General features: G+C 37.0%; 1 protein-coding gene across 4 annotated transcripts in view; it reads right to left on the bottom strand.

Moving 5' to 3' along the window:
- The window catches only part of GALK2 (galactokinase 2), a 144182-nt gene that overhangs the window by 114234 nt on the left and 15745 nt on the right, over nt 1–14203 (bottom strand). For all 4 annotated transcript variants that reach the window (XM_023255384.2, XM_023255383.2, XM_023255382.2 and 1 more), the window contains exon 2: nt 4152–4240. In XM_023255384.2, coding sequence (XP_023111152.2) covers nt 4152–4240 — 89 coding nt within the window. The remainder of the gene's footprint in view (nt 1–4151; nt 4241–14203) is intronic.

The following is a 14203-nucleotide window of genomic DNA, read 5'->3' on the forward strand; positions in this document are numbered from 1 at the left end:
GACATAGCTAGGATAAAAAAAAAAAAAGACGCAAGAATCAGCAAAACTAAAAGGCAACTGACGGAATGGGAGAAGATATTTGCAAATGACATATCAGATAGAGGGTTAGTATCCAAAATCTATAAAGAACTTATCAAACTCAACACCCAGAAAACAAATCATCCAGTGAAGAAATGGGCAAAAGACATGAGTAGACACTTCTCCAAGGAAGACATCCAGATGGCCAACTGACACATGAAAAAATGCTCAACATCACTCATCATCAGGGAAATACAAATCAAAACCACAATGAGATACCAATTTACACCTGTCAGAATGGCAATCATTAACAACTCAGGCAACAACAGACAGTGGTGAGGATGTGGAGAAAGAGGATTTATTTTGCATTGTTGGTGGGAATGCAAGCTGGTGCAGCCACTCTGGAAAACAGTATGGAGGTTCCTCAAAAAACTAAAAATAGAACTACCTACAACCCAGCAATTGCACTACTAGGCGTTTATCCAAGGGATACAGGTGTGCTGTTTCAAAGGGACACATGCACCCCCATGTTTATAGCAGCACTATCAACAGTAGCCAAAGTATGGAAAGCGCCCAAATGTCCATCGATGGAGGAATGGATAAAGAAGATGTGGTATATATCTACAATGGAGTATTACTCGGCAATCAAAAAGAATGAAATCTTGCCATTTGCAACTCTGTGGATGGAACTGGAGGGTATTATGCTAAGTGAAATTAGTCAGAGAAAGACAAAAATCATATGACTTCACTCATATGAGGACTTTAAGAGACAAAACAGATGGACATAAGGGAAGGGAAACAAAAATAATATAAAAACAGGGAGGGGGACAAAACAAAAGAGACTCATAAATATGGAGAACAAACTGAGGGTTGCTGGAGGGGTTGTGGGAGGGGGGGATGGGCTAAATGGGTAAGGGGCATTAAGGAATCTACTCCTGAAATCATTGCTTCACTATATACTAACTAATTTGGATGTAAATTTTAAAAATAAAAAAATAAAGTAAAAAAAAAAAACAGTGAGGGAGACAAAACAGAAGGACTCATAAATGTGGAGAACAAACTGAGGGTTACTGGAGGGGTAACCAGGGAGGGGAGGGGGGATGGGCTAAATGGGTAAGGGGCACTAAGAAATCTACTCCTGAAATCATTGTTTCACTATATGCTAACTAATTTGGATGTAAATTTTAAAAAATAAAAAATAAAATTTAAAAAAAGAAGAAAAAGAATTTTTAATCTGCACTATTTTATATATAATAAGAAAATATAGGAAACAAACTATTCTACGCATTCTAATTCCTCTATGAATCATCTGTAGGAATTTTATTTCCTATTACACCATAATATTTTCTCCAGATTGCTATTTAAACTCAAGGTTGTTATTCATGAGATTGAAATACAAAATAACAATTCAAGAAAGAAATAAGCAAAATAAGCAAGCTCATTTATATTTCCCCAAGACAGGTTTTCATATCTGACTGTTCCTATGGCAAAAACTAACCAACTAAGAAACACAAAATGAATGGAAGACAATTCAACTGCACAACTGCATTTTTTAATACTTATTATTAATATACAAGGTAGCAAATCTTTTCCATATTGATGTAGCCTTTAAAATGAAATGATAAAGGTTTTTTTTTTATGGATTGATAGTTTCACATGGAGAAGTGGTTTTCAAAGCTGCCTTTCTCACCAACTTCCTTCAAAGAAGACAATAATATAAAACAGTGGTTCACAAATAGAAAACGCATATTTAAATAGGCAGAACTCGAGGGAGGCACCAGGTTTTTTGTAAAAGCCACAGTGTGGATGACAGCCTTCTGGAAATGACAGATTCCTGCCCCTGTCAAAACTGATGGAATATCCCCACTCCCTACTCCACCCTACCCCACATCCCTGTGACGGGCAGGAAGGGAGCAGGAACTGCTCGCAGGTGAGGAGAACAAGATGATCACATTTTGAATATTTTAATGGTAAGTATAATAATGCTTTAATGACTACAGAAATTCATTTCATCCCAAGCACTAAGTAAATTAACTATATGGGAACATAATCCTCCCCCTTTTTTTAAATCAGAAGATTGTCACTAAATTTACTAGAGTAAGAATTATTCGTCAGGGAAATTCTTAGTTTGGTACCCTCACCCCCACAACTAGATAAAATGGCTCTCCTCCGAGAAAACTGCTTCTTTGCAGGCCTCCTGCAACACTGAAGAGTTGCTGAGGTCCTCCTCCACTCTGCTATTACCAGGCCTTTTTCCCATCCTCCAGTTCTTGAAAGGCTCACGCCACATTCTCTCCTCTCCTTTCATCTCTCTCTTAGACACACTGCTCCTTCCTGAATACCTTAGCTATCTCGTTCCAGCCCCTGTCCATCCCAATCCTGGTAAACAACCTAGTCCAAAGCCCCAGCTGCCTAATCTCTTGACCTCCAGAGAACTTGACCTCCTCTCTGCTTCGGCCATCTAGCACCTTGACAAATCCAGTAATGACTGTAGACCTTATCACCTGGAAATTTTTCACTTAGGAAATTTTAGTTTCAAATAGCATATTCTTTACTAACACTTCCCATCCTGCCATTTCTCTTACTGTTCCTCCTACTAACTTGTTTGTCAGACTGCTTTTTGCCCTCTCTACCTTATAAGCTCCCTCCTGCCTTTCTTCCTTTTTCTACCCAGCATAGATTCCAGGATTCATAACTTCACCTGCTCTCCTATTAGTATCACAAACTTCCTGCTGCCATTGTCATTCTCTTGCAACCTCAATTCAAAACAACCTTAGATCAAACATTGGCACCTTGGACTAGCTCAGGGGGAGAAGAAAGAACAACTCTGCAGGTTGGTACTTTTCCAATTCTACAGTCTCCAGCTCTAGCCAGATTTCAATGCTACCCGGAAAACCTTTTGTTCCTCCAGTCATCTCCCCCTCCCACCTTTCACAAGGTTATTTCAAATGTCCCTTCTACTTAAACCCCACCTCCTTCATCTAACCTCCATAAGAACTCCCTCAACCTCTCTACCTAAGTTATACATTTATCTACATCAACCTGCATGTCTTCTGTTAAAAGAATCAAAGTAGCCCTCTTCTGATGCCCCTCTTGCCTTCTCAGGAAATCTGCTCCATCAATTCCTCCCTTCTCAGTTATCTATAATCTCTCTCTCTCCACTGGCTTTACTCTATTCCTCCTCCCTCCCTCATTTAACCATACTCAAACATCCCTTTTTAAAAAAAAAAAAATCCTTCATTATTTGCTTCAAAATAAAATAAGATCACCTGAGTTGATAATCATAATTGTTGAGGGCAACTGGGTCACTTAGTCAGTTAAGTGTCTGACTTCAGCTCAGGTCATAATCTCACGGTTTGTGAGTTCAAGTCCCCCATCAGGCTCTGCGCTGACAGTGTGGAGCTGCTTTGGATTCTCTGTCTCCCGCTTTCTCTCTGTCCCTCCCCCATTTGTGCTCTCTCTCTCACGTAAATAAACATTTTTTTAAATATAATAAAATTGTTGGGTACATGGGAGTTTTTTGTATGTTTACATTTTCCATTATAGAAGTTCTCTTTTTAATCCTCCTTTGACTCCTGTTTTTTTCTCAGTTCCTCACCCTGTTTTCTCTTGATAGAACCTACTCATTCTTCAGGTCACCACCCTTTAAAAAAATTTTTATGTTTATTTATTTCTGACAGAGAGAGGGAGAGAGAGAGAGAGAGAGAGACAGAATCTGAAGCAGGCTCCAGGCTCTGAGCTGTCAACACAGAGCCTGAAGTTACCCCACCCTTTTAAAAAGGCTTCTCGGTATTCTTCTAACCCAATGAGTAAATGTAAAATCATGAAAATTATTAACCAAAATTTAAAAATTTATCCTGCGGCACAGAAAAATCTTTTCATCTCTCACGAAACTAATATTAACAACAAAATTTCAACAAATTTTCAAAATAAATGGACAAAGTTAACACTAACAACATGGATTGGGAAGATGCAATTTCCAGATGCAAAAGCTTTACTTGCTGTACTAAAATACATAGGAAATATTCTATTTTTTCAGTTTTCTTGGGAAAAATTAATACAAAAAATGTATTAACAGCAATTTAGATCTTACCAAAGGAAGAAACAATTAAGAGAAAGAAATTTTGAAATACCTATTATGTTGACTCTTCCTGGTGCTCGAACATAAAACTTGGGAATGGATCCAAACTTAGAGTTAAACATTTCCTTTAGCTTCATCAATCTGAGTGAACAAGAGTAGAATATTTCAGAATATCTATATAATAGAAAAACCCATAACACACACAAATTAATTATTCCTAAAAAGAAAAGCAAAATTTTTTATCGACATACTTCTTTGAAAATCCTAGGATAAGACAATACAGTGACTCCCTCAGTGACACAAGAGTATAGCTAAGCACATAGAAAAGTAAAGAAAAAAAATGGATATACTCAACAGGAAAAACGATTAACTTCAGTTGTAAAGAATATAACTTTCTGTACAATTCTCAATGATATTCAGAGAAAAATCTCTTTATCTTAAAAGAAGTAGTATGGGAAAGTATTTCAATTTCCTAGAGCTACCATAATAAAATATTACAAACTGATTGGCTTAAAATAATAGAAATTTATTGCCTCACTATTCTGGAAGCTAGAAGTATAAAATCAGAGTGTTTGCAGGGCCATGCACCTCTGAAAAAAAAACCTGTACAGGTGAATGAAGCCTTCCTTCCCTCTTTTTAGTTTCTGGTGGTAGCCATTGATCCTTGACATTCTGTGGATACAGCTGCATCACTCCAAACTGCCTCTGTCACCACATAGAATTCTCCCTATATGTCTCTATCTGTATCTCAGCTTTTCGTTCTTATAAGGACCCCAGTCTTGTTAGATTAGAGCCCACCTTAATTCACTATGACCTCATCTTAACTTGATTACAGAAGTATATAAAGATGCTATCACAAATAAGGTCATATTCAGAGGTTCTAGGTGGACATGAATGAGGGTTGGGGGGCACTATTCAACCCAGTACAATACAAGTAGTCAAATGAAAACTAGACTGGATATCAGGAGACCACAGTTCTAATTTCAATGGGGCAAGTCCTTTTCCCTTGGCCTCTCTTCTTTGAAATTAGAACTAGATATTCCTTACAGGCCTCTTCTAGATCCAAAATTCTTAAAATAGACTTAATTTTATATTAAGTCATCTCAATGCACTTCTATGAATACCCGTCCACTGTTTATAGTTCCACATCATAGTGTATCTGAATAATAACACCAGGACAATAAATATCTGTTAAAGCCTATCATATTCAAGACACCCATTAATTAACTGATCTTAAAGATTAATTAGTTGTAAGAAACAGAAAATCACACCAAGGACAGATCAAGGAAAAAGGAAATCTATTATAATGATAGAAAGATATGGAAGGTATTCAAGATGGCCTCCTTGGAGTTGGATAGCCATCAGAAACTGTTTATATTAGTGTCTTTGGTTCTCTTTTCACATCTCATTCTATCATCCCTCCAAGACACCATCACTACTCTGTTCCATGCTGTTCACATTTCAGTTGCCTCTGTGAGCCTCTTAGTTTCTATTCCTCCATACCTTCAGTTTCATGACACTGTGGCCTCAACTCTATAAGATTTAACAGCTCTAATGTCCTAAACTATCTGATTAAGTCTCTGTGTCCATTAATTCAAATTCTCAAAAAAGATAATCTGGTTGGCAGTTTAGGTCCCGTATCCATCCTGGTCTATTTTTCAACAAGAGGGTGAATTTACTGATATAAATAGGTCAGTTGTCTTAGTTACAAATACAATTACTTGGATCTACTCCCTCAGCCAAGGCTGTGGATGACAATAGAAGATGTGGGCAAGGAAACAATAACAATAACAATTAACAGGGATATCAGTAGCACATCATTCAAGACACATTTACTGGATTCCCAGGTAGGTATGGATAATGGTGTCTGCCTAAATCTGAGTTGCCTCATATATCCTCCAAAACGATTTAGCACAAGAACAAGCAAATGATATGAAACCTTATCTTTATTATAACTAGAAACAGAGAATCCACAAACTTCAAGTTACCTATAAGTAAGTAAGAAAGAAAGAAAGAAAGAGAACCACTCTGACCACTAGAAACTCAGTGAAAAAGAAAAGAGGAGAGTCAACAAAACTAAGATTAATCTAAAACCACAGAAAGGAAAAAATTCCACCCATTTAAAAATGGGAGGTATGGGAGAAGAAAAAATAAAAATAAAATAAACTCATTGATTGCTACATAGGCAACAGGTAAAAGTTAAAAGATATCAGTAACCATGATAAAGCAACATTTTTTTAATGTTATCATACAGGTATATGCAAGGATATTATTAAACCACTAAAAAAAAAAATTCTTAGGGGCTCCTGGGTAGTTCAGCTGTTTAAGCTGATCTTGATCTCAGCTCTGGTCATGATCTCACAGTGAGTTCGAGCCCCATGCCAGGCTCTGTGCTAATGGCATGGAGCCTGCTTGGGATTCTGTCTCTCCCTCTCCCTGCCCCCCTCTCCTCCTCTCACTCTCTCTCAAAATATATAAACTTAAAACAATTTCTTAGAGAGACCATGGCCTGTGCAGTCAGGTGGACCTAGGTTCAAAACCCTTCTTTACCACATGATGAAATTCCTTAAGCTCATTTTCTTTATATGGAGTATAAATATGTATCCCACAGAATTATTTAGGAGATTAAATAAGGGAGTGTGGAAAGGGTCTAGCTTCGGGCTGGCATGAAGGATTTGTTTAATAAATGCTAGATTCTTGGGTTCCTTACTGTTTCTATTCTAGAGCATGTGAATAAGAACCCACTAAAAGCAATGAGAGATGGTAGGTAATTAAATATTTAGTCTCTTTAGCTGATATCAGGACTGGAAGCACTATTGGAGCACTGGGGTGATCTTAATGATGCTGCTAAACCCTGGTACTCTCTGCCCTGCATCTTCCATTTTATAGAGAGGGTTGAAAAAACTTAGGTTATGTGTCTGTCAAATTCTAGATACAATTATTTAAAATGTTCACATTTTTCAATGAAAGAAAATGGACATAGAAAATAGTAAAAGGCTAAATAAGAAAAGTCCTCTGCTTTCTCAGAGCATTAAAAAAGATACATAAGTATAAAGACAACCAATAGAACAAGAATATAAATCTTCCTAAACACCAAAGAAATTTCAAAAAATATAGGGGCAAAGAAAGCAGACAGATAAATATAAATTGGTAAATAAGGAAACACAGAAACTATTCAGAAACTATATTATAAATAGGGGCGCCTGGGTGGCTCAGTCGGTTAAGCGTCCAACTTCAGCTCAGGTCATGATCTCACAGTCCGTGAGTTCAAGCCCCGCATCGGGCCCTGTGCTGACAGCTCAGAGCCTGGAGCCTGCTTTGGATTCTGTGTCTCCCTCTCTCTCTGCCCCTCCCCCACTCATGCTCTGTCTCTCTGACCCTCAAAAATGAATAAATGTTAAAAAAATTTTTTTAAATAAAAAGAAACTATATTATAATACATAATTATAAAATAAAATGAGTTAAAAATCAAGCATGTTAGTTACATCAATAAATGTGAATGGGCCTACCTCACCTATTAAAACAAAAAGACTTGTAATTAGCTCCAAAAACAGGACCAAACTATATGTTGTATACAGACAGCACTAAAACAAAGTCATTCAGAAAGACCAAATATTGAGGAACAGGCAAAGGTATTCCAGGCAAAAAGACACAATAAGAAAACAGAGGTAGTAATCCTGATATCAGACATCATAGAATGTAAGCCAAAGAACATATAAGGAAAATTCTTAATGCTAAGGGCTGCAATTCAAAATGAAGGTAACTGTTTAAGAAATGCCCTCAAAGGAAACTGCAACCACTTTTATAAGGCAAAAACTATAGACAATGTAAGAAAATATAGATAGAAATACACCAACAATAAGAGACTATAAGATACCTTCCTCAGTATAAACACAGATCAGGTTGGAGCGTATGGGTGGCTCAGTCAGCTAAGCCATCCAACTCTTTGGCTCAGGTTATGATCTTGTGGGTTCGTGGGTTTGAGCCCTGCATCAGACTCTGCACTGACAGCATGGAGCCTGCTTGGAATTCTCTCTTTCCCACTCTCTCTCTGCCCCTCCCCACAGGCACGTATTCTCTCTCAGTCTTTCTCTCTCTCTGTCTTTCTCTCTCTCTCTCTCTCTCTCTCTCTCTCAAGTAAATAAATAAAATCTTTAAAAAAAAAAATACCAGGGGCACCTGGGTGGCTCAGTCAGTTAAGCACCCAACTCTTGGTTTTGGCTCAGGTCATGATCTCGTGGGTTCGAACCCCCTCTCAGGCTCCACAGTGGCAGTGCAGAGCCTGCTTGAGATTCTCTCTCTCTTCCGCTCTCTGGCCCTCTCCCTCTCTTTCAAAATAAATAAACTTAAAAAAAAAAAAAAAACAGATCAGGTGGACAAAAGGAAGAAAAGAAAGACCCAAACAACAAAATTGATAAAGTAGATTATGGATGTGTACATATATTTAACATTATACTCTGATAATGGGGAATGTAACTTAAGGACACATGGAATATTCACAAATATTGATCACATATAAGATCATAAAGAACATATCAGTAAATTCCATGAAGTAAAAATACTAAAAACAACACTCTAAACTCAATACAGTAAAACTAGAAATTATTAAGATCAAACCACAAAAAGGTCCTCCAACCTACTAATGTTTAAAGTGCCTTTTAACTCTTGGGTGAAAGGGGAAATGAACTAAAAAAACAGCTCAAAATGAATTAAAAAAAAAAACCTCAGAGAAGGAGGAAATGAACAGAAAGTATAGAATTTCTAATAATAATAATGGCACTATATATCAAAATCTATGGGATACATTTAAAGCAATCAAGAAAGCCTATAGCCCTAACACTTTTGTCAATACAAATGAAAGAATGATAATAAGTGAACTAAATTCTCAGCTCAATAAGCTAGAAAAATAAGAACAAAATGAACACAAAGAAATCATAAGAAAGGAGACAAGAAAGAAAAAAGTAGAAAGCAATTATTCAGGGAATACAAAAACAGTAGACCTAATTAAATTAAAATCCTTACTTTTTTAAAAAAAACTTTTACAAAATAGACAAACCACTAGCTAATTAATTAATAAAATGGCGGCTGATAAAACACAAATACGCAAAATAAGAAATGACAATGGGGAAATAATATTAAGCAGAAGAAAACTGGACAGTACCTAATAAAACTATATTGGCATTCATTTCTACCCAGAAACCCTATGTCTAAGAATTTACCCTGAAGGATTACCCCCAACAGTATGAAAAAACATATGCATGAGATTATTTATTAAAGAATGGTTATAATTGCAAAATACTGGAAACCTAAATATTCTTTTATAAAAGAGTTTTGAATAAAGTATGGCCTATTTACAAAATGAAGTACTATGAAATTATAAGAAAAGAACCGTTTTCTAGAAACTTTTCTAGAAGCAGTTTCCAGAAATTTTTATCAAGTGACTTCTAGAATAATCTGTTATAAGAAAAAAGCAAGTGAAGGGGGCCTTAGTGGCTCAGTTGGTTAAGCGTCTGACTTCAGCTCAGGTCATGATCCAGTAGTTCGTGAGTTCAAGCCCCGCGTCAGGCTCTCTGCTGTCAGCACAGAGCCTACTTCAGATCTTCGGTTTTGCTCTCTCTGCCCCTCCCCTGCTCCACCCCCTTTCTTTCAAAAACAAATAAACATTAAAGGAAAAAGAAAAGAAAAGAGCAAATGATATGCTGAGATGGCCTAGAATCATTAACAACCCAGTAGCAATGAGCATTCCCAGTGTTCAGATCTTGGTTTCAAAAGAAACCAGAGCTCATTAAAGAAATTATTCCAGCACCAGGGCAGAAAAAGTACCGTAGAAACCTGAAACATCTTGCTGTGCCAGAAAGTTGGGAAGTGCTTAAACAATGATAGTGACGTGTCAAGTCACGAGAGCTCACATAAGGAAACTCCCACTGCCCAAATCTTGAAAATTTTGAGCATCAAAATAGCAATAAGGGTAACATATTATAACCCACAGAATAAAATAGAAACCAATGAGTCCACACTGACATAAATAAATGGAAGAAAAGGGAAACACTTCATTGCACTAGAATGCCAAATAATAAATGTCAAAAAAAAAAAAAATTAAACACTAGAAAATCACCATTTGGTGACCATGATAGTAATAATTGATACTGGCAAGGGTCATCAATGGATGCTAAAACCAGTAAATGAAAGTTTGATAAGAACAGAATATTAACATATTCTTATAGTATTTCACCAAAATATCCTTAGTAATTATGGAAGAAAAGGATAGTAACTTTGCAGTGGAAAAATCAGGCAGGTGTCTCCTTAACCAAGTGATCCAAATGAACAGCATTGATAATGGGACAAATAGGCCTCATGTGTCTCCTGATAATGATGTACTAAGAAAACAAAATTAATTTTTTAAGTATTCCTACCAAAAATGGATGAAGTGAATCTAATTGTAAATATTAGATAAACTCAGTATAATCATGACTCTTACACAGATTTTAAATGAAAATGTTAAATATTTTACTTCTCTCATTAATGACAGAACCAGTATGATATTATAACCAGTTGAAGTAGAATCCAAAGTACCACTCATGTACAGTCAACTAAGGAATGCTGAAATGAATTTACAAACAGATGCAAACCGGCAAAACTGGTTAATAGCTAGGAGGTACAGTGAATCGCACTCCACCAGGCACAGTTTGCATTTTCTATGGACAAGATTCATTTGCATTGCTCTCAGTTTTCTATGACCTACAGACCTGTAAACAAGCTTGAATATAACAAAAGGCTCCCAGCCACACAGAAATCACATAACCTGGAAGGGTATTTCGGGCAACTTCTGGTTCTCTTGGGATGTACCCAGTAATCTTCTGGTCTTTTTCAAAGTTTTTTACAATTTTTCCTACAACCCAAATTGAGAGATATTCTATAAAATAACCAATCATGAAATACAAAAGACACAGCAACTGTACCACAATAAAAAAAAAAAAAAAAAAGATTTAGGGGTGCCTGGGTGGCTCAATCAGTTGAGCTTCTGATTTCGGCTCAGGTCATGATCTTGCAGTTGGTGAGTTCAAGCCCCGCATCGGGCTCTGTGCTGACAGCTGAAAGCTTGGAGCCTGCTTCGGATTCTGTGTTTCCCTCTCTCTCTGCCCCTCCCCTGCTCACACACACACTCTTTCTCTCAAAAATAAATAAACATTAAACAAATTTTTTTTTTTAAGACTTAAAAGACAACAACTAAATGCAACATGTGTCCTACATTGGATTCTGACCAAGAAAAAAAAAAAAGGTCTTTTTCTATAAAGGACATTAGTGGGATAATTGGTGGTACTTTGAGGCCTGTCAATTAGATAATGCTGTATCAGTATTAATTTCCTGATTTTGATCATTGTATTCTGGTTATGTTGGAAAACATCTTTGTTTCTAGGAAACACACTCAAAATTTTAATATCAAAGAGGCATCCATCATGTCTTCAACTTAATCTCAAACTATTCAGGAAAAAAATGTAACAGAAAAACTGATAATGCAAATATGGTAAAATGCTACCATTTGAGGAATCTGGGATAAGAGTAGACAGTAATTTTTATACTATATTTTGACTTTTATGGAAGTGTGAAATTAGTTCAAAATAAAAAGTTTTTTTTAAACAAAAGAAGCATTTACTGATGCTTTACTAAGCACTCTACTTAGAAAGAAAATTAATAATAGCTCTCTAGGGATTATAAAAATCTGGCAGAAAAGATAGTTAAGCTAAAAAGTACAATACAGGGAGACAATAGAATGATAAGCCAGACAGAGGATAAGCTCCCTCTGTCCTTTGGGAGCACAGAGAAAAGATATTTCTCCCTACCATGGGGGAATGTGGATGGTAAAATAAACCTAGAAGGGAGAGCATAAATTCGAGAAGGCTCCTCAAAGAGATAATAGTTAAAATGAATTTTAAAAGATGATGTTAAACAAATGGGATGGGGTGATGCATTCTAGGTAAATGAAAAGACCCAGCATGCTGCATTCAGAAAATTATATTTAGGGTTTTTAATACATCAGAGGAAGAGGCTGGTGGTAATCAAGCCCCAGATCTTAAAAGGCTTGGTATACCATATTGAGGAACCTGGCTTTTAACCCATAGACAATGGATGTGAATACACATTTAAGGATGGAGTGGTATTAATCAATTTCACACTTGAAAAACTCACATTTTCAAGTATTTGAGAGATGGGTTATAGGAAGACAAAGCAAAAACAAAGAAATCCAACAGATGGCCATTTGTAGTAAACTAAGAGGAAGGGCTGATGGGGACAGAGAAGGGTGAAAATTAAATTAAGGTGATATTAAGAAAGTCAAATCCATAGGAATTGGTGACCAATTAGAAGTGGGAGAAAGTGAGGGGGCGCCTGGGTGGCTCAGTCAGTAAAGCATCTGACTTTGGCTCAGGTCATGATCTCATAGCTTGTGGGTTCGAGCCCCATGTTGGGCTCTATGCTGACAGCTCAGAGCCTGGAGCCTGCTTCAGATTCAGTGTCTCCCTCTCTCCCTGCCCCTCCCCTACTCACACTCTGTCTCTGTCTCTGTCTCTCTCTCTCAAGAATAAATAAAACATTTAAAAAAATTTTTTTAAAATAAGAGGGAAAAAGTGAGAAATAGGGAGAAGCATATGGTAAGTCCTAGCTTTCTTGCTTCCATAACTACACTAGCCTCAACAGAGGTTCAAGTTGTTTCGCTTGTGAAAATCATATGCAGACAAACTTCAAGTTCTGCTGAACACAAACAAGGTGGAGTGTTAACAGCGGAGTTAGAACAAGACTCCTAAAATGTGTTTTAATAAAATAATTTTGAGGTACTGCATGTGTCATTTTCCCAGACTACCTCAGGAAGGCAGCCTGTCCATGCTTTCTTGTAACTGCTCAGTACTGGAGGCTTACCATTCAACATTCCTCCCTTTGAAATTCAAATGTATGGAGGCTATAGAAGGAAACAAGAAAAGTATATCTAAGAATAGAAAGAACTGAAGTCTACAGTGTTTTTCCAAGCTTCATACTTAATCCTCTAATAATGAAGGAGTATGGCTGTAATTGGGGAAGTAGCTGTATTTTCCCCTCTGGGTTAGTCACCAGCGAGACTCCATCTCTTAAAATGTAGTCACTTAAAGTATTGCCCACCCGTGGCCCACAGAAGAGTACAATGAACATTTTCAATGTGAAAATAACAGCTCCTACAAAGATTACACTGTTAAAGGCAGAATTGGCCAAAACATTACCACACAAATTGCTGAATCTGGTGCTCTGAAGGCTTTTGACTTAAAATCCTTGTTTGTTTGTTTGTTTGTTTGTTTGTTTTAACAGCAGTTTTAGTAACAGAACTTGAGGAAAAAATATGACTGCAGTAAATGAAGTGGATTTTACTCTATGGATTGATTCTCAGAGTACACTAGGGTGACCATTAAGGCTAGACCATATGCAGAGATGAAAGAATTAAAATTTCAGGAGAGAAATGGGGTGCCTGACTGGCTCAGTCAGTAGAGTGTGTGACTCCTGATCTTAGGGTCATGAATTCAAGCCCCACATTGGGTGTGGTACCTACTTAAAATAAGCTTTAAAAAAAAATTTTTTTTTCAGGAGACATGTATCTTTAGTTTGCCATTGTGACCTTAGGCAAGTCTCCTATCCTGTCTGTGCTTCTGCTTTCTCTTCAATATCAGGATGCCTAGTCATGGCATTACAAAAAATATTAATTTTTACAGCTAATTTAAGAATAATTGGTTAATATGTATTCTTATGGTGAAGGGGATCAGAATAATGCCACTCCAAAATATGCCATTTGACATAGGATTACTTTGAGCTGAAGGCAATCAAGAAACAGCAGACACCAGAGGTGCTCCTACCCTCCCTCCATCTGCTTAAAAGCAGGGCATAATTTCTCCCTTGCCTCTGTGAGGTTGTCTCTCCTCCCCTCTCCCACACCGAAGGAGGACTCATTACTGAAGACCTCACTGACTGGGGTGTACATGAACAAAACTTACTATAACAACCCTTACCTTAGTAAGGTTTCCCCCATATAGCCCCACAACTCACCACCCCTAAAAGCCCAAACCGCTTTCCTTTGTCTAGTCACTT

Source organism: Felis catus, chromosome B3, assembly GCF_018350175.1.
Source record: "Felis catus isolate Fca126 chromosome B3, F.catus_Fca126_mat1.0, whole genome shotgun sequence".
NCBI lineage: Eukaryota > Metazoa > Chordata > Mammalia > Carnivora > Felidae > Felis > Felis catus.